Source organism: Lagenorhynchus albirostris, chromosome 9, assembly GCF_949774975.1.
Source record: "Lagenorhynchus albirostris chromosome 9, mLagAlb1.1, whole genome shotgun sequence".
Lineage (NCBI taxonomy): Eukaryota > Metazoa > Chordata > Mammalia > Artiodactyla > Delphinidae > Lagenorhynchus > Lagenorhynchus albirostris.
The window spans coordinates 94,361,396-94,386,124 of NC_083103.1; the positions used below are offsets into that span (position 1 = coordinate 94,361,396).

The following is a 24,729-nucleotide window of genomic DNA, read 5'->3' on the forward strand; positions in this document are numbered from 1 at the left end:
TCTACTTAGCCCCACTAAAACCTTTTGAAGAGTTTTTCTTGCCTCTGATCTGAAAAGTCAAGAAGGAAATCATAAATCAGTCAGCTGTCAGAAAGTAAATGTGATAAGAACAGAAAGTAAAATAACAAATTGCACCTAGTAAGACAAAAGAAAGGAATCCCTCTATCTCATCATTTCTTTCCTTAATTGTAAACTGAATGCACTTTAACACTTTAAAAACCCAGTCAAAGTAAACCACTGACTCCCGAGCCTACCAACTCTAAAAAAAAAACTGAGGTTATGCACTCCAAGCCTCCCAAACACAATTGATGATGAGATCATTAAACCAACGAGTATATGCTGTATGCTAACTCACAGCTGAAAATGTTCATGGAGCAAAAAATAAAGAATAGCTATCCCAGACAAACATTTTGCCTGGGAGCACATCAGGAAGCTCCAAGCTCCATTTCATTAAATATATGTACACATTTTGGCATCAGCAGTATGGCCAACATCTAGGATTCTCCCTCAAAAAATTGGAAGAAAACATGTAATACATTCAAGAGCAAAGGCAAAACAAAAAGTATCTTTCTATTTAGGAAAAGAATTCCTTCATTCAATTAGAGTATAAGTTATTTAAAGGGGTAGTTATAAGTTTCTTCTGAGAGTTTTTGAACAGTTTATAAATACAAAAAGAACATTTCTTCAATAAATAAATGGCTCCTAAAGTCTTCACTGATGGCTTCCAGAATTCTCCATCACTACTGTCCAAGCCAGCTCCACTTCTCTGGGAGGCTTTAGCTGACAGTGGAATGGGATATTTTCTGTTATTAGGTGACTCTTCTTCTATCATGCAGACTTTCATCAGTAAGTCTCTTCATAGTCTGAATCCTGGAGGGGAAAGAACAGTAGTTGTGGTGTGTATATGAAGCACAATGCCACAGTCAGAATTCAGGCAAAGACCACACGTTAGGGTCCCCCAAATGGAACTTGGCTAGGGGAGACATCAACAGTGAAATGGCACTGACTCAACCCACCTAAATTCCCAAGAAGCATCACAGGACCTCATTATAATTGGTATCTATTGGGCTAATTTCTGCTTTGAAACCCTAAGGGTTCCCTTTTCCTGGGTGACTATTTTTTAAAACCTCAACACACATGAAAACATGCCTGTCTGTAGCAAAATGTGCAAGACTGTAGCTAGGAGTTTAGGCTAGGAGTCAGTCTACCTCTGGGTTCCAATCCCAGCTCCACCCCTTGCTGGCTATGTGACCTTGAGTAAAGTTATTTAACTTCTTTAAACCTCAGTTCCCATCACTGTGCCTGGCAATTTGTAAGCACTCATTCATGATGAACTAATATCACTATTATTCTTATTCTTATTTTTATTGTTCAAACTTGTATTCATTATTTCTAAGCTCGAGTAGGCCATTAGTACTACCTGGCATACCCCATTTCTCTAGTCCACTCATTCTCCTATTCTCCTAGATGACTATTTTCATATCTTTCCCTCTTTGTCCAAACCTCCAACACCTTCAGCTCACTTCATTCTCAGCTGATGACCTTATTTTCTCCCATCATTGGGAACAGAGAAGCAGTCAGTAGGGAACTTCCACAAGCTCCCATCATATTTACCCACCCACCTGCATCTGGGCCCACCTACTTGGCCTTCCTTACTCTTCGTATGGATACATTCTCGCTGCTTTTATCTAAGGCCAACATCTCCACTGGTGCACTAGATCCTGAAGTCACTCCAGCAATCCTCCCCCCTCTCCTGTAACATCAAATTTTCACTTTCTACTGGCTCATTCCCATCAGCATACAAATGTACTGTAATTTCTCCCATTGTAAAAAGAAGAGCAACCCTTGACACACACCTCTCTCTACCTCCTGCCCTATTTCTCTGCATCCCTCCACAGCAAAACTCCTTGAAAGTGTCATTTATACCCACTCTCACCAAAACATCTCTTTGTATTCTTTCTTGACCCTACCTCAGTCAGGCTTTCATCCCCACTATTCCACTGAAGCTGCTTTTGCCAAGGCCACCAATGACTTCCACATTACCAGATCATCCAGTAATCAAGTCTCAGTTCTCATTTTACTTGACCTGACTCAGGAACAATTGACACAGTTAATCACTTTCTTTTCCTTGAAATGCTTTCTTCATTTGGCTCCCAGGATACAGAGCTCTCCAGGTTTTCCTCCCACCGCACTGGACATTCCTTCTCAGCCTCCTTTGATAATTTCTCCTCATCTCCCCCATCTATAAACCTTGGAGAGCTCCAGGGCTCAGTCCTTTGAGTTCCTCTCTATCTACTCTCATTTCCCTGGTGGAAATATCTCTACCAGTCTCTATATACGAATAACTCCTAAATTTATATCTCCATTCTAGACCTCTCTTCTGAACTCCACACCCATATAACCAATTGCTTACTCCACATCTCCACTTGAATGTTTAATAAGTATTTCAAATTAAATATATCCAAACTCAGCTCCCTTAAAGCTTGTTCCACCCACAGGCTTGTACATATTAGAAAATGGCAACTCTGTTCTACTAGTTGCTCAAGTCAAGAACCTTGGATTTATCCTTAACTCCTCTCATTCTTTCACACACACACATGCAACTCGTCAAGAAGTCCTTCTGGCTTTACCTACAAACTATAACCAGAAAACAACTACTTCTCACCACCTCCACCACCACCACCACCTTGGTCCAAATCATCACCCTCTTCCCTTACTTGCATTATTGCTAAAGTCTCTTAATTGCACTCTGTTTCTCTCATGGTCCCTCACCACCTGTTTTCAAAAGAGAAGCCAGAATTATCCCTTTAAAACATACATCGGTTCAAAGTGTTCTCTTCTCAAAAACTTCCAGTGGATTCTGTTTCATTAAGAATAAAATTCTAGGGCTTCCCTCGTGGCGCAACGGTTAAGAATCTGCCTGCCAAGGTAGGGGACACGGATTTGAGCCCTGGTCCGGGAAGATCCCACATGCCGCGGAGCAACTAAGCCTGTGTGCCACAACTACTGAGCCTGTGCTCTAGAGCTCGTGAGCCACAACTACTGAACCCGCGTGCCACAACTACTGAAGCCCGTGCACCTACAGCTGTGCTCCACAACAAGAGAAGCCACCGCAATGAGAAGCCTGTGCACCGCAAAGAAGAGGAGAGCCCGCTCGCCTCAGCCAGAGAAAGCCCATGCGCAGCAACAAAGACCCAACGCAGCCAAAAATAAAATAAAGTAAATTTATTTTTAAAAAAGAATAAAATTCTAGGTGATTACACTCACTATAATGTTCTATAAGATACGACATTATCTCTCCGAAGAAATACTATTCTTTGCCTTGCTCACTTCATTCCTGCCACACTGGCCTCTGTGCTGCTCCTAGAACATGCCAATCATGGCCTCTCCCCAGAGACTTTGCACCAACCACTTCCTCTGCCTGAAATGTTCCTCCATGATAGCCAAGTTGCTTGCTTCTACTTTTAGGTGTTTGTTCAAATATCATTTCAGTGAGGATGTCCCCAACCATCCTATTTATTTATTTATTTAGGTCACACCTTGTGGCTTGCAGGATCTTAGTTTCCGGACCAGGGATTGAACCCGGGCTCCGGCAGTGAAAGCACAGAGTCCTAACCACTGGACCTCCAGGGAACTCCCCCAACCATCCTATTTGGTATCATACTCCCTTATCCAGCCATTCCATCTCCCTTTCCTATTTTATTTTTTCTCTACAGCATTAAGCACAATCTGACATACTATATATTTTACTAATCTTTAAAAGATTTAGTTTGTTATTGTTTGTACCCAATTTAAGAGAAGGTAACATTTCAACTGTGTCTCAGACCACGAGTTTTCCAGGAATGGAAAGAATGTAATTTCTTCTGAGGGCAGGGATTTTTGTCAGTTTTGTTCACTGTTGTTTTCGAAGTACCTAAAATCACAGCTGGGGCATGTCAGATACATGCTCGAAGAATAACTGTTGAACAAATCAATATCTGAAATGTGGACAATAATCTTATGAACATTAGCTTATTTAGTTTTTTATTTACTTTTTTAAATTTTTATTTTATATTGGAGTATAGTTGATTAACAATGTTGCGTTAGTTTCAGGTGTACAGCAAAGTGATTCTTTTTTCTTTGTTTTTTAATTTTTACTTTATATTGGAGTATAGTTGATTAATAACGTTGTATTAGTTTCAGGACATTAGCTTATTTTTTGTTATTAAAAATATTCAAATCCCAAAGGGTTGGAATTAGATCCTATCCACCTTTCTATCATCTTATCTATAATACTCAAGTACGTGAGAGAAAGAGAAAAAGGAACACTGTGGTGAGTAATTGGGCTGCAGTCATCCGGCCAAGTGCTGAATTTGGCAGTAAGTACAAAGAAGGCTCAAGTTTAAACCCTGACATGACAGGTATGCTTTGTATTAGATCATGAGTTGCTTTTGACCTGTTTCCAACAGTACCACATCAGAGAGTCTCTCTCCCTCCTAGGATCCTGGAACAGCACACAAGCCTACCAGTCACAGCAAGCACCCAAAGGGGGAGGGATGACAGTTTTCTGAAATGTACATCAAAACTCAAGCCTTGCAACATGGGTATTTCTTATTGACAAACGCCATCGAGTCACCTAAAAGTTTATATCACTGGGGAAAACTGAGGCTCAGAAGAAAAGTTCAATTCAGGGTTTTAGGTTCAGCCAGTCCAGCCAGGTCTCCTAGTATGACCTCAGCAGCATAGGACACTCCTCTTTCAGGATGTTCCCTGTCAGTCAGCAGAGGCTGCCTACGCAATCCCCTTCCCTAACCTAAGGACACCACTCTCTGCCCGTAAGACAGAAAATAAAATAATGCTTAGAATTGGTGGGGGTCCCCTGAGACCAAAATGCTTTGGGGAAAGACCTTGGTTCATACTTTGCTTCAGACCTACCTGCATATCCTCTGCTGCCTCTGAGGGTGAAGGATTCCATTAATTAAGCAGGAAAATGAAGCATGAACAGTGAACAGAAGAAATGGCATGGACTTACCAGACACTCGGCACAACGGACACAAAGCTTGCCCATGCAGTCATCCTTCTCCTGGTCACTGCTGTAGAAAGAGGACAAACCAAATGTGAACAATCACTATCCTCAGTATGGCAGAGCAGTTAAGAGGACAAGTGTTGAAGTTAGACAGGTCTGTTTTTAAATTTCAGTTCTGCCACTTACTAGCAGGATGACTGGGAAAATGACTTAAGCTCCAGGAACCTATTTCCTCATCTACAAAATGCAGACATTACCAGCTACACTTAAAGGGTAATGGTTAGGAGTAAATGCAAAATAAGTACATGTAAAACAGGTACCACAGTGCTTGGCACATAGTAAGTGCTCAATAAATAGGAGCCAGTCACAATCGTTCATTTAGAAATGTACTGAGCACCAACCATGACAGAGGCATTGTGCTGGGCTGGGGATAAAGACATAAATAAAACATGGTCCCCTGAGCTCATTTTGTTAGAATACAATGTGGCAAATGTTTTCATAGAGTTAAGGTCAAACCGCTGTGGCAGCAAAAAGGAGGGAGTGATCAGTTTTCCCTGAAAGAGTCAGGGAAACCCTTGAGAAGCAGACATTTCATCAGGGTCTTGGAAGATAAGGAAGAGTTTTCCAGGCAAACAAGGGAAGGAGGGAGGGGATCCTAGGTAAGAGGAAAGCATGTTGAAAATTTTTTAAAAGGTCTAAATGAGTATAGTATGTTTGGAGAAGGAAACGGCTCACTGTAGTTGGAATGTGGAGCAAATGAGAAGAAATGGCAAGAAACAATGCGACTTAGGGTTAGATCATAAAGGATCTTGTTAGACCATGCTTCGAAATAGACGTTTTAGTATTTTTACCAAGAGTTCTTTGCCTTTTTGTGGGACCACAGATTCCTTGTAAAGGGCACTGTTACTCCCATTAAATAAATGTGCACACGCACACACATGCACACACACACAGAAAGAAGATTTTAGACTCTCTCAAAGTAAGACTTCTCTCCCCAGGTTAAGAGCCCCTGATATAGATAATGGAGAATCAACAGGGTTTTATGTAGACTTCTGTTACCTGTTTTTTGGTGGATTTGTTCTTAGGGAAAATACTGGATCACACCTGCTCACTGGCAAATGCTTTTGATAACCAGAATCAAATTAGCCCCTTCCGAGCATCCGCTGACCAAGAGTAGTTCTCACTTATTTAAACTGTTTTGCTCTCCCTGGCTGTTCTAAAGCCTCTCTCACTGCTCAGGCACATCTGTCAGGAGACATCAGCTCAGTGCCAAAACAAGGAAAAGGGGAAAATAACTGACTTGTTGGAATTTCCTGTCCATTTTGAAGGAATGAGAGATTCACTTCAGAATTTATATTCAGAACCACAGCACTACACAATCTCATTTCAAAAAAAAAAAAGAGACTAGGACTATGCTATCAATCCCTCCATCTCTCTCTCCAAATTAACATCCACACATTTCCCTTTCAGCAGAACTAAATTCAGCCTGGAAGAAAGGAAGGCATGATGCAGAAGCCTGGGTACTGTCCACAAGCCAGGTCTCTGAAGAGGGTTGACTGCTCAGGACTGCAGCTGGACTTACTCAGCTGAAACCTCAATAGATGACTTCTTAGAGCCAGACTTGCTCCTCTTCTTCAGCCCCGCAGACTTCCTCCCCATTCTCACCAGCAGCAGCACACCCACCACAGCTGAGGGAATGAAGACAAGAATGGAAAGAAGGGCCACGGAGGACAGCATCATGCCAAAACCTGGAGGAGGAAAAAGAGGTCAAAGAGAGGGACATGCAAAATGCTTCCTTTGACATGAGATAGTCTTACATTTGCTCTTGTATTTCTTCTGGTTACAAAGGGCATAAATTCATTGTAGAAACAGTAGAAAATACACAAAAGGACAAAGAAGAATTAAATTTTACCCATAATCCCACTCCCTAGGCTCAATATGTCAATATCTACCCGTTCAATCTTCTTTCTAGGAGTATGTGGGTATGAGTCTGAATATAGGGAGGAGAGTACATGTTCAGAAGTATTGATCATAGTTTACATGCTATTTCTAGCCTCTTTTTTATATACTATATTATAAATATTTTCCATAAGTATTCCTTCCAGGTGTGATTTTTTTAATAGCTGCATAGTATTCTACCATATTAAATAATTTATTGAATTGATCTTCTATTGCTAGATATTCAAATTATTTCCAATTCTTTGAATCTATGAGTTATATAATGATGATCATCCTTGTATATAAATATTTAGCTCTATTTTTTTAAATAAATTTTAAAATGGAATTACTGGATCAAAGGGCATATACTTTTAAGGCATCTGATTTATACTACCAAACTGTCTTCCAGAAAAACTATACCAGTTTCTACTTCTACCAGCAGTATGAACGTTCCTATGTCTTTGAAACCTATGAGTTGCCTTAAAAAAATAAAGAAAAAAGGAAGAGGAAGGGGAGGGAGAGAGAGAGACATACAGAAAGATTTGAGAAATGACAAGGTATCTATAATGAACCATAGATACCTTGTCATTTCTGAATCTCTAAATCTTTGGTTCAAATTCAAATAAGGACTAGAATGACCACTCAACAGTCACTAGGGAATAGTGTAGAAAAAAAGGTCAACCCTTAACCCACTCTCCTCATGTTTCACACTAAAAGAAAACAGTTGCTCTTTGCAACATAAAAGAAATGTGCTGCCGCCGTCTTTAGAGGAGGTACCCTTTCAAGAAACAGGCAAGAACACAGTCTCATAACTGAGGGTATGAACACATTAGGGAAACCAGAATGACTTCTATTTCACACAGACAGCAACCCTCCATTTATTCAGGGGTTTGCCATACATTCCACAAGACCTCTGGTCACCTGAAATTAAAATTTTAAAAGGATAATGGAGAAACTATGACGATATTTGAAAAAAAGTCAGTTTGAAAAATAAAGGTAAAAAAACTCATCCTCAGACAATTCAAAATGGCAGAATGTCCCAGTGACCAACCGGCTTATGAAGATAGGTAGTTTTGCTTATCACTGATCTCCCCACAAACCACTACTGTAGTCAGAGAGCACTCACTACAGAAGAAGGTTGGTGGCAGTTAGCTTACCCCTTTCTGTGACGGTTAGCTCTGTCCCTGGAATATTATGGTACACATCCGGGGGATTCTTCACAGCACAGCTGAAGGTCCCATTGTCCTTTATGGTAGGGTTGATTATGCTTATGGACGCATCCCCGTTGTACACATCTCCAACCCAGGAAATTCGATTCCGAAACGTGCCCACTGTGGTTGGGTACTGGAAAGACTGATAATGAAAAATCTAAGAAAGCAACACCATGAGAAAAAAGTTAATTTGGAAAATGCAATGAAAACGTAAAGCTAAGTGGGTCCAAAATAAAATACAAATGTGTACTGGGTTTTCCCAGTTGGACAATTTTTTTTTATGTTTTGTTCACTTCCATCCTATAGATTAAAAGACAGGCTAATAAAACTTGTCCAAAAAAAGGCCTGACGAAAGAATCCAGGGATCCTAATTCTTGAACCCCTTTTAAATTCTCCCCCAAGTCCTAAAGTAGCAGTTCTCAACCAGGGGCAATTTTTTCCTCAAGACACTTGGTAATATCTGGAGATAATTTTGGTTGTCTCAACGGGGAGGAGTGCTACTGGCTTCTAGTGGGTAGAGGCCAGGGATATTGCTGAAAATCCTACAAAGCAGAGGACAGCCCCCACAAAAAAGAATTATCTGTATCAAAATGCCAGCAGTGCCAAAGCTGAGAAACCCTATGCTAAAGCGGCATCTAAGTCATATGGTACTTTATAGTGTGCAAACTACTTCTATACGTTTACTCATTTGAGCTTCACAACAACACTGAACTATACATGGAGCAGGCAGAAAGGGAAACAAGGACAAAAACAAGAAATTAAATGAGTTACTCGAAGGCACACAGCTAATAAGTGGGAAAGGGGAGATTTTTGTTTAGTCTCAAAATCACCAGGAGGCTGTAACATAAGCCTCTCTCAAGTTATCTATCTTGGCAATTAATAAAAACCTCAAGTCAGATGCATGATTGGCATTCGATGAATATACATTGAATTAAAACAATGCTACTTCAGATTGGTAATCATATATTTCATCACCAAAAACACCTAATTATATTTGGTGGTAGGCTGGGCAAGCACTACAATACAATATGATCTTTCTCTCTCTCTCTTATGCAAGATTCAAGCCTTTCCTAGTTCTTTTCTTACTTGGTACCTCCCCACTTAAGAACCCAGGCACTTACAAACACCGAATTGCCCAATTTTGAAAAGCAACTTCCCAGAGAAGATGCTGAATCACTTCTTGGTTCATTTGTTCATGCATTCATTCAACAAATATTTACTGCACACCTACTATGTGCCCTTAGGCACTGTATTAAGCAAAATGATACAGTGGGAGCCAATCAGGCACAGTCCCTGCTCTCACGGAATTTACCATCTAGTGGGAAATACAGATATTAGTAAATAATAAAATGTGTAGAATGTTCCAAAGAGGGAGCTAAAGAATACCTATCTCTGATTATCAGCATCAGTATAAAAGGGTTTGAAACTCCTTATTGACAAAACAAAGCCTGCTGTGAATCTGCAAGATTAATCCGACCTGTGAGTTTCAAGTTAAACTAGTGATACTCAAATCCTGCTAACTGATTAGTTTGACAGAATCCTGACTGATCACGTAACTGCAACATAGTGTTATGCAACTTTAAGGGTCCACTAATTCCAACTTGGATGAGTTTGCTGATTTCCCAACTAGCCTCACAGAGAACAGCGCCATACGAGAACTGCTGTTTGCATTTAAGGCTTCTGCCCCAGGAAGATCCCCACTGTTTGTACTGTCCTACTTTTGGCCAAGGAGGAAGAGCCATATGAAGCCAGCCATAGTTTCCTGACCACTCAAAATAAAGTGACCTATTTTAAGTCTAAACAAAAAAGGACCAGAAACTAACACAACATTGTTAATCAACTATGCTTCAATATAAATTTTTTTTTAAGTTGAAAGAAAGAAAGGAAGGGCGGGAGGGAGGGAGGGAGAGAGGGAGGAAGGAAGGAAGGGAGGAAGGGAGGAAGGAAGGAAGGAAGGAAGGGAGGGAGGGAGGGAGGGAGGGAGGGAGGAAGGCAGAGCGTCGCAGGTGGTGGGGCGGGGAATGGCATGCTGTGCTGCGCAGGGCGGTTGGCACAAACGGCAGCGCCGAGGCGGGAGTAAACACCTCGCCACCGTGACAGGTCCTTTCCCAAGCCCCTAGGGACAGCAGAGGACTTGGGGACCAGCAAGCAGCCCCAGGGCACGAGAAAGGCCTCTGCCACCTGTCCTGCGTCATCCTGCCCCACGCCAGGCCCAGCGCCCCGGCGCACGGCTGCTTCAAGTGGAGGAGGAGGAGGAGGGAGGCAGCAGGGGCCTGGGCCGCGCCCTCCACGCCCGGGGGATGAAGACACTGCTGTCGTGGACAGCCCGCGCCAGCCGCAGCCCCTGAGTCAGGCTCTCCCTAGGTTGCCGGGTTCGGTGTCAGAGCCCTTGGAGCCTAGCAGGGCCAGGATGGGGGTGGAGAGTTACCTGCCCTGTCCCCTGCTGTCCTCCTACCACCGTCCGGGAGCACCTGGTGAGGCCTCGGCGGGGAGTGGGACCCCCAGAGCCACAGCTACTTCCACCACAGCCAGCCCCCTGCGGGAGTGCTTCGGTGGGCAGGATGGCGGCGAGCTGCGGCCGCTGCGGAGTGACAGTGATGGGGCACTGGTCACCAAGGGGTGCCAGCGCCTGGCAGCCCAGGGCGCCCGGCCGAGGCCCCCAAACGGAAATGGGCAGAGGATGGTGGGGATGCCCCCGCCCCCAGCAAGCGGCCCTGGGCCGGGCAGGAGAACCGGGAGGTGAGGCAGAGGGGGAGGGCTGCAGCAGTGGCAGCAGTGAGGCCAGCGCCGGGCTGAGGGAGGAGGTGTTGCCCGCTGCACCTGAGCGCCTGGCCCTGGGCTATATTGTGCCCTGCATGCGGTACTATGGCATCTGCGTCAAGGACAGCTTCCTGGGGGCGGCACTGGGTGACCGAGTGCTGGCAGAGGTGGAGGCCCTGAAGCGGGGCGGGCACCTGCGTGATGAGCCAGCGGGCTATCCTGCCACGCAGCATCCGTGGGGAGCAGATCGCCTGGGTGGAAGGCCATGAGCCAGGCTGCCTAAGCATCGGTGCCCTCATGGCCCACGTGGATGCTGTAATCCGCCACTGTGCTGGGAGGCTGGGCAGCTACGTCATCAATGGGCGCACCAAGGCCATGTGGCGTGTTACCCAAGTAACGGGCTGGGGTACGTGAGACACGTTGACAATCCGTATGGCGATGGGTGCTGCATCACCTGCATCTATTACCTGAATCAGAACTGGGACGTCAAGGTGCATGGCGGCCTGCTGCAGATGTTCCCTGAGGGCCGTCCTGTGGTAGCCAACATTGAGCCACTCTTTGACCGGCTGCTCATTTTCTGGTCTGATCGGCGGAACCCCCATGAGGTGAAACCAGCCCATGCCACCAGGTACGCCATCATTGTCTGGTATTTTGATGCCAAGGAGCGGGCAGCAGCCAAAGACAAGTATCAGCTATAGCATCAGGACAGAAAGGTGTCCAAGCACCCGTATCACAGCCGACTACGCCCACCTAGTGTCTAGTCCCAGAGCTGCCTGGACAGACAGCTTGCCCTGACTTCGGGAGAGCCCTGGGCCCCAGTGCCACCAGTCTCGGTGCCTGCTCCTTCCCCGCCACTGCCGCTGCTCTGTCTTTGCCTCTGTTCTGCCTGGTGTGGAGGGCTCCATCCATCGCTGAGGACCAAGGAGCAGGAGAGATCTCTGCTGCCCTGGGATGGGGGTTGGGGTTGTAACCTGGGCAGAGGCCGGTGTTGGGGACTGCCGTTACTGGAGGTGGGGGTCTGTGCCCTGCCCTGTCTGGTCATGCATGCCCCTCTCAGGTTTGGAGAGCTGGAAGGAGGCACTGCCACCTCCTACCAGAATGCAGGATTTGGGGTTGGGGTGACTCATGGCCTCTTGCTGGCAAAGGTTTGTGGGGGAGTATCCCCAAGCCCCCCACTCCTCCATCCTGGAATGGGAAGTGACTCCCCAGCCCCTTTGGCCTTGGCACATTTTGGACTAGGCTGCCGCTGTTGGGCAGGATGAAAGGTGCTGGGAGGAGCATGGGTCTGCAAGTCCTGTCAGGCAAGAAATAAAAGTTTACCTCAGAAAAAAAAGAAAGAGAGAGAGAGAGAGAGAGAAAGGAAGGAAGGAAGGAAGGAAGGAAGAGAGAAAGAAAGAAAGAAAGAGAAAGAGGGAGGGAGGGAGGGAGGGAAGGAGGAAGGAAGAAAGGAAGGAAGGGAGAAAAAGGGACCACAAATACAGCCTAGCTCACTGGAGCCACCTTCACTAGGACAACTGGAGCACTTACTGTAGTTACTGAGAGATGCTACATGGCATTCCATAATGGTTCCTAAAACAAAATCCAAAGCTTATACATTAAAATCAAAGAGAAAGTACTTCTAATGAAGGAAACAGGATAAACAAATCAAGGATACTTTCAAAAATACAATCTTACATGCCACTCTGATATTCACATTCTTGATAAAAAGTATCCTGACCTAGGATATTGCTGGAACCGTACAGAAAAAGGGTTTTTTAATAGCATTTCATCTTCAATTAGACATCCTCAATGGGATTTGAGCCATAAATGTGTTTTATCTGTGTGATTAAAATATATTGCTTCTAATATTGCAAGACCATCTGTCATCAACAGCATCTGTCATCAACATAAGGTGCCCTATAATTTCCTTCAAAGGGAGCTGTATAAATCAGTGCAGATGTTTATACACTGGGAGAAGGTGCCAAGATAAATCGACAAGTACCGATATACAAACAGAAACACCCACTGAGACAACTTCACATGACAGGAAATGAGCAGCTTTGAGCAAAAGGATGTCTAAGACTGGGACCTATAGAATTTCTCTGTCCAACAGCCTGGAGGTACCCTTTTTAGTAAAACAAATCTGAAACTCAAGCTATGAAGCCAAGCAAAAAGAAACAAAAAAGAGAAACAAAACTAAACCACATTTCCTCTGAGTTTCTGACTGTTTTTCCTATAGCTTATTTGCAAGATTCTTACACAGAAGAAGAAAAAGCCCTATATGACCAGATGAATGTGATATAGGGTAGAAGCTCATCTCCTCCTTTTTAATAGAAGCTCATCTTCTATTTTAAGATGAGAAGGCCTCAGGTGTACCTGTGACATAAAATAAAAGGATTCCAGAGCTGTTGACCACAGAAGGCTCAAAGAAATATCCTTAAAATTATACACTTACTGATTCTGTGCGACTGCTGCTTGGAGGTCGATATGTCCAGTCTATGGTGAGTTTGTCAGTGATAGATGAGGTTGACTTGAAGGTGCATTTCAACTTGATATTTTCTCCAACATAACCCCGGACATGGGCATCTGCTTTAATCTCCAGGGAAAGGACGATGTAAACACCTAGTCAAAGCAAGCCCAAACATTTAAAATGTGTACACTGGGTGGAATATATAGACGTGAGTGAACAATATAGAAACCCTATTTTTTTTATTTCTTTCTTTCTTTATTTTTGGCTGCATTGGGTCTTCGTTTTTGTGCGCAGGCTTTCTCTAGTTGCAGCGAGCAGGTGCGCGGGCTTCTCACTGTGGTGGCTTCTCTTGTTGCAGAGCACGGGCTCTAGGCACGCGGGCTTCAGTAGTTGTGGCACATGGGCTTAGTTGCTCCACAGCATGTGGGATCTTCCCGGATCAGGGCTCGAACCCGTGTCCCCTGCACTGGCAGGCGGATTCTTAATCATTGCGCCACCAGGGAAGCCCTAGAAACACTATTTATCACTTTTAGGGCTCTCATCAGAAAGCTGTAGCAATAAATATCTTCTCAGGCAGACCCAAAAGGATAAGGAGCAGATATCTGCATTAATCAAGGGTGCTATTTTTGTCATTTTACGATATTAAATCATAGAATGAATGTTTGGGTAAAAATTTAAAACCTGGTCACATCAGCACTTTTTCCAAATACAGAGTTGTGGATAAATTAACTACAGCCAAGCGGGTCAGCACACAGAAGGCTAAAAGGCAACACCACCCACTCCCTTGACACACTTATACTCCAGGAATACGGCAGTTGCTGTGGTCTGAGGGATTTACCCCAAGTACAGCACGACTGTAACCTGAAGCTATCACTGCCTCAACCACCAGCAAAATAAGAGTAGAAAACAAGAATAGGAATTTTTTTTCAAAGAAAAAATAATTTTTATAAATCTACGCCAAGGTTCTATCTAGTTTTGTTTTGTTTTTCCCTTTCTTAAGGCTCGTTAATGAATCACTCATCCATTAAAAGTAAATCATGGGGAGGAAAAAGTTTATTAAATTTACAATTTAATGCATTTTAAAATGTAAAAATAAGATATCATTTTTAAACTCTTTAGAGACTTCCTCTTTCCAAAACCACTTCGTATATCCAACTTTTTAAAAATTTATTTATTTTATTTATTTATTTTTGGCTGCATTGGGTCTTTGTTGCTGCATGTGGGCTTTCTCTAGTTGCGGCCCGTGGGGGCTACTCTTCATTGTGGTGCACGGGCTTCTCATTGCGGTGGCTTCTCTTGTTGTGGAGCATGGGCTCTAGGCACGTGGGCTTCAGTAGTTGTAGCACGTGGGCTCAGTACTTGTGGCTCGCAGGCTCTAGAGTCCAGGCTCAGTAGTTGTGGCTTGCGGGCTTAGTTGCTCTGCGGCATGTGGGATCTTCCCAGACCGGGGTCGAACCCGTGTCGCCTGCATTGGCAGGCGGATTCTTAACCACTTTGCCACCAGGGAAGTCCCCTCGTATATCCAACTTTGACATCCCATCTCCCCCAAAAGAGTTGGCACTTTCTTCTGACCATTCCCTCTGCTTTCACAGAACAGTGGTAGAAATTTCTCTTCCATTAGGGAGCCATTTTTTAGGAAAGGAAGCCACCAGCACTTTGTTTTTCCTGCTTCCTTCTCCACTACAATGAGCCATGATTCACCTGGCAGGCCAAAGGCAAACAGAGCAGCAAGGTTTCAGAAGAGAGCAAACCCACACACCATCCTGGAAAACAGCAGTCCCTCTGGTTGAGAAAGGACACAAATCCCAGCCCTATCACCTGCTGACTCTGTGGCCTTCGTAGGTTTACTTGATTTCTTCAGTTTCTCATCCTGGTAGGAATGATAATAATAACACTTACCTTAGAAGGTCATTGTGAAGGATAAATGAATTAAAACATGTACCACACTAAGAAGCCTACCTAACCCAGAGTAAGTGCTCAATGCACGTTAGATAGCTTCATCATCGTTACTGACACCTCTTTAGTTCTGTCCTTAGTCTCTCAAACTTTCCTATCAGAGACATACTTATGAATCATCATTTCCAGTGCCTTTACCTCTGCTGCTTTGAATCATGTTTCTTGCTCCTCTCTAGACAATCCAGTCTGTTCACATTCCTCTTAAAAGCAGGAGACCAAAAAAAAAAAAAAAATAGCAGGAGACCAAGACTGAGCTCACAACTCTACTAAGAATCTGACCATCCCAAAGATGAGGACTACCTTTGGTTCATCCAAGACATCCTCTCTGACTTTGCCATGCTAAACTTGTTATTCCTCCTATGCCTTTGCAAATGCTGTTCCTCTGCCTGGATCTCTCAATCATCTCTCAATCCCTACTCTCTCCTAAGCCCTCACTCCTGACCCACTTTACTCATGACTTAAGATAAAGCTCTAAAAAATGGAACGCAGAGGGCTTCCCTGGTGGCGCAGTGGTTGGGAGTCCGCCTGCCGATGCAGGGGACGTGGGTTCGTGCCCCAGTCCGGGAAGATCCCACATGCCGCGGAGCGGCTGGGCCCGTGAGCCATGGTCCCTGAGCCTGCGTGTCCGGAGCTTGTGCTCCGCAACGGGAGAGGCCACAGCAGTGAGAGGCCCGCATACCGCAAAAAAGGGAAAAAAAAAAAAAAAAGGAAGGCAGAAATGAATGGATAATCTTCACACTCCCCATACTCTTTATATATCCTTTATATACTCAGGATATATATCCTTTATATACTCTTTATATATCCCAAAACATAAGTATAGCAAAGAGACTTTAAAGTTTAGATTTAGAATTAGACAGACCTGAACTTGAGTTCTAGCCCAGCTGCTTTCTGGCTGTGAGACCTTGATCATAGTTACCTAACCTGTTCAAGATTCAATTTCCTCACTTGGTAAGTGGGAATAATTAAAAGACCTACTTCATTGTGTCACTGTGAGGATCTAAGAAGATTAAAGAAGGTAACACATAAAATGCTTAGCATAGTACCTGAAATTGAAACTTTCAATAAATGTTAACTATTATCATTAAAATGAACACCACAAACACTCAAAAACCTTCAGTAATTCTCTATTGGGCTATAACATAAAATCTAAATAGTGCCAATCTGGCCCCCAACTTCTGCTACTCTGCCCACCTACCCATCCCATCCCCTTCACTATGCCCAGAATGTCCTGCCATTTCCCAAATTTATTATGTCCTTCATGCCACTGTGACTTTCTTTGAATATGTCTTTATCTGGAAGTTTCTCCCCATCCCTACCAATCCTGCCTGGTAACCACATCCCCAATACTCACGCCCTTCAAAACCCATCTCAAATATCACCCCCCTTGTGATGCCTTCCCAAATTCTCTGATGCAGTTTGTTACTATTTTTCAATTTTCACATAACATTTAGTACATAATGCTACTCAAGCACATATACCATTGCTTGCACTCAATTTGTAAAGACAATTTCCTCCATTAAATTAAAGGAAGTACCTTATGAGCAAAAGTCAGAGGGAAGGGAGAAGGCAGAGAGAGACCAAGAGAAAGAGGTGGACAGGTCACCAAAAGTTCTCATGTAGGAACAAAGTGTGCTTATTAGTCACCCACTCTCTTCATATCCCCATTCTTACAGTATTTTCAACATTCTTAAATCCCCCAGACACCTACCTTCCCATTAAACAGAATCAGGAAAAGCTCAGCCCTAGATGACCACTTCTAGACTATGGCTGGTGTGCACTGAAGGAGAAAAATCACACCACTGCACCGATAGTTACCATAAGAAATTCATCAGTTCCATCCACAGCTAAGTCCTTAATGAGGCATGATGACTCTTTAACCAGCCTTGGTCATCTCCTCTTTCTGACCCCTCAAACTTTGCCATTCTCTTTTATCTTCTGTGCAACCTATAAACCCCTCATTCTCAGAAGAAAATGTCTCTCTTCTTCAAGGAACTTGAAGCCATACGAACTGCTTAGTCACATATCTTCCTGCATCTGCACCCATTCTTACCTCCAATCTGAAAGGATGTGGTGTCCCTTTTTCTACGCAACGTCAAGCCCTTCTTCTCTGCCTGGATCCCTCCCTTCCAAGCCTTGCTCCAGGAAGAAAGAAGAAAAAAAAAAAAACCCTCTCTACTATCTTCAACATTTCCCTTTCAAGAGGGGCTTTCTCCCCTCAGCCTCTAAATACACAGAATTCTCTCCCATCTGTAAAAACAAATATATAACAATAAAACAAAACAACAACAAATTTTCCTTAACCCTGTAATCCTACTCATTACCAACTACTGCCCTCTCTACCCTAAGCCAAGTTTGTGAAAGTGTTGTTTATATCTGACGTCTCCCTTTCCTCGCTTCCCATCCACTTCTGGACCCCTACAGCACAATTTGGACTCCACTACCACTTCTAGTAAAAGGCATTATTGTCTTAAAACAGCAAAATCAAAGGGACAAAAACTCCAATAGGCAGTTTTCTCTCCTGATTTTACTGGATTCCTCTGCAGCAGTAACTGTTTGCTCCTTGACCTTCTCTGTCTCAAGGCTTCCAGGATGATACACTCATTCATTCACTCATTCTTCAAACAAAGATTTATTGAGCGTCTGTTTTGTGCCACCCTCTAAGTTCAGGATTAAATGTGAGCAAAATACATACACTCCCTGTTTTGGAGCTTAAAATGCAGCAGAAGTTCAATACACTAATCAAACAGTCATAAAGACAAATGTATAATTACAAACTCTGATAAGCACTGTGAAGAAAAGACAGAGTGGTTATGAGAACTGTAGCAGTTATGATAGGGGAGCAGGGAGTGGTTAATGAAAGCTTGCCTGAAAAAAGCTACTTTTGAGTTGAGTTCTGAAGCAAGGATAACAAGGTGAGGAGAGGGGGAGCATTCCAGGCAGAGGATACTGTGTATGCAAAGGTCCTGTGTCAGGAAGGAGCACAGTCAGTCAAGGAACTGAAAAAAAGGCAGAATGGTAGCAACACAAAGAGCATGAGAGAGAAGACTGAGACATGGCTAGGAGGTAAGCAGAAACTAGATCAGGCAGGACCTTAGAGATTTGGGTCCTTATTCGAGTAATGGGAAGCCATGGAAAATACTTAAGTGTGGGACTGAGTGAGAAGGGGCATGAAGAAGTTTGCATTTTTAAAACCTCACTCTAGGGAAGACGATTAGGAGGCACTAAGTATATATAAAGAGATTACTTAGGAAGCTACTACAATAGTCAAGTGAGAAATAAGGAAAGATTGAACTAAGTTGGTGGCAGTGGACATGGAGAGAACTAGGAAGACAACAATACAAGGTAAAATCAGCAAGAACTGGTGTTAGATCATATGTGGAATGTTTGGGAAAGAGAGGCATTGAGGATGACTCCCATATTTCTGGCTTGGTGATACCATTCACTGACACAGGAAAGACTAGAAAAGTACCAGGCTTGGCAGGGAAGAACATGAGCTTGATTTTGGATAAGTTTAAGGTGCCTTTGAGATATCCAAGGGATAATGTAAAGGGGGCAGTTGGTTTTGGGCAGGGATGGGCAAACTATGGACCATGGGCCAAATCTAGCCCACAACATCTTTTTATAAATAAAGTTTTATTAGAACACAGCCAACTTTATTCATTTATGTATTGTCTAGGGCTCCTTTTGTGCTACTCCAGCAAAGTTGAATACTTGCAACAGAGATCGTGTGACCCACAAAGCCTAAAATATTATCTGGCCCTTTACAAAAGTTTGCCAACCCTGCTTTAGAGCAAAAAAGAACTATGGATTAGAGTTATAAATCAGAATCTCATTAGTCTCCCTCCAACCAACTCTCCACACTGATTGTGTTACATACACACACACGCACACACTCGACATCTCTGCTAGTTTCTATCAAATCTCTTCCTAAGGCTCCTCCTTTCCTACCCATCCCTTAAACACTGGTGTTCCTCAGAGTTCCACCCTGAGCCCATGGTCCTTCTTTCAACATGTTCTCTTTGGCCAATCCTACCCACTTTTATAGATTTCACAACCACTAATAGGCTAATGATTCCCCAAACTATGTTGCTAGCCATGACCTGCCTCTGAGTGTCCAAATATTACTGGATATACCCACTTGACTATCACCACCACAGGAACCCAAACTGAAGGTAGTGAACTCTTGTTACCAGCTCAATATGCATTCCCCTCATCTCCTTTCCTAACAATACCCAGATTTTCTTTAGATATCCACCCTTTCCTACATAGCCCATGAGCTTGGGGGTAGAGGCCTCTGGCAGGGTCCAGGCAGGAAACAGAAGGCAAAATCAGCTAAAACTTTGAAAAGCGTGTGGGTCACTTTTCAAAGGGACTTTTTCTCAGCATCAAGGAAGCCAACAAAGGCACAACCCTTTACCACTCCACGCCTGAAGGGGCAAAGGGAGGAAACGGTGTTACTGAAGCCTGGTAAGAGGTGGATCTGTGGGCCATTTGACAGAAGCTGTAGCCACAGAGGATCATAGCCACTATCAGCCATGGCACCATGACAGGGAGGGAGCAGGGAAGAAAAATGTCTTTCTCCTCCTGCCCTCCAATCTCCTGCCAATGCCTCCCACTGACCAAACCTAACTGGAACCCAGAGGACGGGAGCCTGGACGATGTGGTTTATAGGTCAGCTTTCCAGGGAGGAGGCAAAACAGAGAAGAGAAGTGAATGGATCTGGTGAGAGAGGAGCAAACCAAGAATAACGAGACCCTCCTCCCAGCTCTGGAAGGTAACTCAGATTGGCCTAAACTAATCATTACATCCAGAGGTGTGCTGGTGAACAGCTAAAAATAGAAAACCCAAATATGTAGGTTTCAAAATTTCTGTGGTACAAATACTCCCACCATGGCTAATTTCAAGCTATGAAGGTAAAAGTCTCTGAATGCTGAGTTAGGAAGACATGTGCATGATTGGCTCTTGAGAGCCAGTAGGAGGTAGCTCCAGCACACCATTCTCCTGACCACAGAGATATATTTGGAGTAAACACGGGATTTAAGTTAATCTAATCAAAGTAAGTTTCAGAAAATTTTCTTGGAAAGTTACCTCTATGCCTTGTTTATGCTCTTCTCTATGTCTGGAATTTTCCTCATTCCCTTTCTCTAACTAACTCTTATCCTTCTTTCAGATTTAACTTTGGAGACACCTCCAGGAAGTCTTCCCTGTATCCTCTTGGCAGATTAAGGGCACTTCCTCTGTGATGCCATGGTTTCTAGTGCATTTCTCTCTTAGCACTAGATTTTAAAATTATCTGCTGACTTGTCTGTCTTCTTCGATAGACCCTAAGCTCATTGAAATAGAACGTAGCACATTATGGATGCTCAGTAATATTTATTCAACTGAACCAAACCAAGAGTTTCCTTTTATAAAACAAAAATTGTCACAAAATAAGCATAAAAATTACAAGTTCTGAGCAAATTTTGGTTACTGAATTACAGCAAGTACACCTTTAATCAAACTACCTACTAGCAGCTTCTTCCTTCTTAATATATATAAACTCCATATTCATGAACATAATTTTGCCACAAAGCTATCAATATGTAAAGTCACTTCACATAATCTAAACACCGGATAAGCAGGTCTTAAATATATAGTTACAGAAAAGTAACCATAACATCCATGGATGAACTAAACAAATCTACACTACTAATCTATACATCAGGATATTGGTTCCCCCTGGAGGAGAAGGAAGAATGCCTGAAAGGAGGCACAGGGAAAGTTTCTGGAATGCCAGTAACAATCTACATGCTGATTTGGGTGCTGGTTGCCCAGGGGTGTTCAGTTTCTGAAAATTCATTAAGCTGTACACTTATAAGCACTTTTCTCTGTTTTACTGAAATTACAATTATTCTAAAATCAATGGATATAAAATAATTTTCCTCTTCCACTCAAAAAGTAAAATAAGAAGAAAAAAATATCAATCCAATGTTACATTCATTCAGAAACTTTCACCCTAGGCCTAATGTGCTAATGGATATTTATCTCTTCCCCAGAGGGAAAAAGCATTCTTGCCAGGTAAAAACAGCCAACTATAGAAATAATTATAATAATTAAAAAGAAATTTAATCTGGGAGGAAAACAAGAAAATCATGTTTAACCATAAGTAATTTTATACATGGAAGAAATGGAAAAAATGACAAAAACTCCCAATTTTATACACCCAATTTTCCAAAATACAAATCTGTCAAACTGATTCATAAAATTGCACACTCAAGTGGAAAAGAGAAAAGTGTAAGAGCCCTAGGCTTGTTAATCTACTGGTTTTACATACTTAGACAACTGATATAGCAGGACCATACTTATAACTTAGGAAGAATTCAAACAAGTTAATAATTTAACGGGTCCTAAATATGAAGAGGAAAGGCAAATAAACTGGTATGAAACCAAAGTCTATTACCTAAGAGACTCAAAACAAAAGACCCCCTCAAAGATGGATGAACCTTAAAACATACTAAGTGAAAAAAGCTAGTCACAAAAGAACACATATTGTACAATTCCATTTCTATGAAATGTGCAGATTGGCAAATCCACAGCAATAGAAAGTAAATTGGTGTTTGCCAGAGGCGGGGGGGAGGGAAGAATGAGGAGTGACTGTTAATGACTATGGAGTTTCTTTGGGATGAAGAAAATGTTCTAAAACTGATTGTCATAATAATTGCACAACTGTGAATATACTAAAAACTATTGAATGGTACGCCTTTTTTTTTTCTGGCCGTGCCATGCTGTGCATCATGAGGGATCTTAGTTCCCCAACCAGGGATTGAAACCATGACCCCCTGCAGTGGAAGCAAGCAGTCCTAACCACTGGACCACCAGGGAATTCCCTGAATGGTACACTTTAAATGGGTAAATTGTTCAGCATGTGAACTGTATCTCAATAAAGCTGGGGTTTTGGGGTGGGGGGGTTTAGGCAAAAGATAAATGAACAAATACATACAGATCATAGACTCAACTTTTAACATTTGAATTATTTGGTTGCTGAACTGATGGACAGTTTTCAATGTGAAATGACATCAAGTTTGTGAAACCACCCACCATTTCTAGAATTTTTTTTCAGTAGGACAATATTTGAACATTTCTCTGTGTGTGTGAGAGAGACAGGCAGACAGACAGAGAGAGGAAACTAGGATGATTTGGAGTGACAGTAGGTCAGCCTAAACAGTATATTGGAAAAGAATTTAGGATTATTTGGAGTGACAGTAGGTCTGCCTAAATAGTATATTGCAAAATAATTTAGCTGAAAAACTGGACACCTGTTATGACACAGGCAGATGGGAGGGATCAGGGAGTATGCTGGCAGCATAAATACTAGTCATCAAATAAATTAAAACTCCCTAGCCCTACCTGCTGAGACTTAGCACACCTGAAGCCTTTATATCAAAGATCCCCTTCAGAAATTCCTATTACCCACAGGGAAATTTTATGAAGTTAACAATACACTCCTATGCTAGCTCTACTAACATATGATTTCCTGGGGAAGACACACACACACACTCACACAAATCCAGGGAATAATTGCACCCTAAATGAAGGTAATTAGGTTGACTGAAATTTATGCAACTTGAAAATTGCATGAAAGCAAAACTTATCCAAATTTTAACATTATGTGATAGCGTGAATACTATACTTCTGATATTGGTTAATAGATTAAAATCTTAACAGAATTGATATTCCCTTCCTTGTATTAAAAAAAAAACTGTTATTAAAATACCAGAGCAGTTTCTTTTCCTCAACACATGCATCTCTGTTACAATGCAATCAAAGCACATCCTTTCTGTGACTCATAAACGTTTTACTTCATAAGCCCTGACAATCACCTACAAAAAAAAAAAAAAAATACCAACAGTCATCATTTTCTTTCACAAAATTACTGGAACTCCTGAAGACTAGAATTGTCCTTTCCTAATCAGGATATACGGCCCACAAAACCACAGCCGAGTCAACCACTGATAACTCATAAGACAACACCGGATGCCCCCAAACCCAGTGCCCTCCGTGATTCTATCTAGCCGTGCCATCACCACAATACAACGCACAGTGATCGAGCTGCCAGGGGCTCAGGAAAGTACGGACAGGCTACCGACGGCCCTCAGTGGCTGTTGATTACGAGAAGAGAACATTGTCCCCACGCCCTCCCGCTTCCTTCCTTCCCAGAAGCGCAGTAGGGTCTTTCCTGAGACCCCCACCGGAACCGGAAAAGCGACCATCTTCCCTAAGCCCCCGGCCGGAAGTGCGACCGAGCCCGCTGCCGACTCACTCACCCTGGAAGAATAGGACGCCCAGCAGTGGGCACAGAGCACAGCCACGGCCTCCAGCCGCCCCGCTCTGCAGCATCCCGACAGCTCTCCAGAAGTTTGCACACCTTGTTTACGGCTCCCTGTAACCACACAGGTAACACCGGAAGTGACGCGAGGGCGGGAGGCCGCGAGAAGACCTAAAATGGCGATTCGAAGTTGCCATAGTAACGTGGCTTCTTTCCAGAGCCACACCTGGACTTGCTCACTTCAAGTCAGCGATTCTTAACTCTCAAGTAGGAGTTCATTATTCCCGTTTGCTCGAAAATGAAGTCGGACAGGCTTTGGAGAACTTACTATTTATTTTTACGGAATTCTGCAGCACTTAATCGTCTTGATCCCCTTGACTCTAAGCCAGAAGTCCTTTTTACTCCCTACAGATTATTTTATTTGAATGCTCTCAGAATAGATTTCTATAAATTTAGAGTTCAGAGGGACCTGGGAGATCATACAGGATCAGTCAGTGAATAGATAAATATGTATTAGGCCTTCCTGTCAATTTGTGCCTCAAGACTGTTTGGTTCATGTTCATTTTTTGTGTGTATAGCTATTACAGCATCCAGTTCAGTACTTACCTAAATTGGGTGTTTATTAAATTGCTGTTGACAGTGGCAATGATGAAATCATTACAAAAAGGAGCTGAGATTTGTGCCACTTTTGGTTGGAACAGTGAGGAAGTGCTTGAAGTGAAATGAAGAGATGGTGTCACATTCTTCTGAAAAAGAGATGGGATGGTACCCTGCTCTAATCATTAGTCAACCTATTCTCCTGGAATCTATGTATATTTAATGAAAGCAAGAGAGGAACGAAAATATGCTTCAGCTTTTGGGAAAGTTAATAACTTTCCGTTTTTCAACTCCCATTCCTTTACTAGACTTGAAAGCTGGTAGTTTTCTCTATTAAGGTAATATAAGAGTATCAAATGGAAGCGATGATACTGTTCCTTCAAAAGAGTCCCCAAACTAAGTAGTTGGTTGTGCCCAATTCTCAGTTATTTGAAGCAATGTGGAAATTCATACAGGTTTATTTATCCAGTAGAAACTAATTCTATCCATTATTGACTTGCAGGCT

General features: G+C 42.9%; 2 protein-coding genes and 1 pseudogene across 2 annotated transcripts in view; 1 reads left to right on the forward strand and 2 right to left on the reverse strand.

Annotated features, from left to right (window-relative positions):
• JAML (junction adhesion molecule like) overlaps nt 1–6,660 on the reverse strand; it is a 38,736-nt gene extending 32,076 nt beyond the window's left edge. The window contains exons 1-2 of the mRNA XM_060160478.1: nt 6,588–6,660; nt 5,012–5,072 (exon numbers count right to left, since the gene is read on the reverse strand). The gene's annotated coding sequence lies outside the window, so the exon portion shown is untranslated. The remainder of the gene's footprint in view (nt 1–5,011; nt 5,073–6,587) is intronic.
• On the reverse strand, nt 117–24,374 carry MPZL3 (myelin protein zero like 3). The gene is made up of 7 exons (XM_060160479.1): nt 24,234–24,374; nt 23,626–23,741; nt 13,349–13,515; nt 8,101–8,311; nt 6,588–6,753; nt 5,012–5,072; nt 117–870 (listed from the first exon to the last, which is right to left on the reverse strand). The coding sequence occupies exons 2-7, from the start codon at nt 23,696–23,698 to the stop codon at nt 844–846; spliced, it is 705 nt and encodes a 234-aa protein (XP_060016462.1). The 5' UTR covers nt 23,699–23,741; nt 24,234–24,374; the 3' UTR covers nt 117–843.
• LOC132525929 (prolyl hydroxylase EGLN2-like) lies at nt 10,176–11,668 on the forward strand (annotated as a pseudogene).
• Nucleotides 24,375–24,729: the final 355 nt, after the last annotated feature.

Excerpts from the sequence above, each read along its gene's own strand:
- MPZL3 (XM_060160479.1), bottom strand. The coding sequence starts at position 23,698 with ATGCTGCAGAGCGGGGCGGCTGGAGGCCGTGGCTGTGCTCTGTGCCCA. Across the intron at positions 13,516-23,625 it reads GGGCGTCCTATTCTTCCAGG|GTGTTTACATCGTCCTTTCC; the intron begins GTGAGTGAGTCG and ends TGCTTTGACTAG. Across the intron at positions 8,312-13,348 it reads GCAGCAGTCGCACAGAATCA|ATTTTTCATTATCAGTCTTT; the intron begins GTAAGTGTATAA and ends TTGCTTTCTTAG.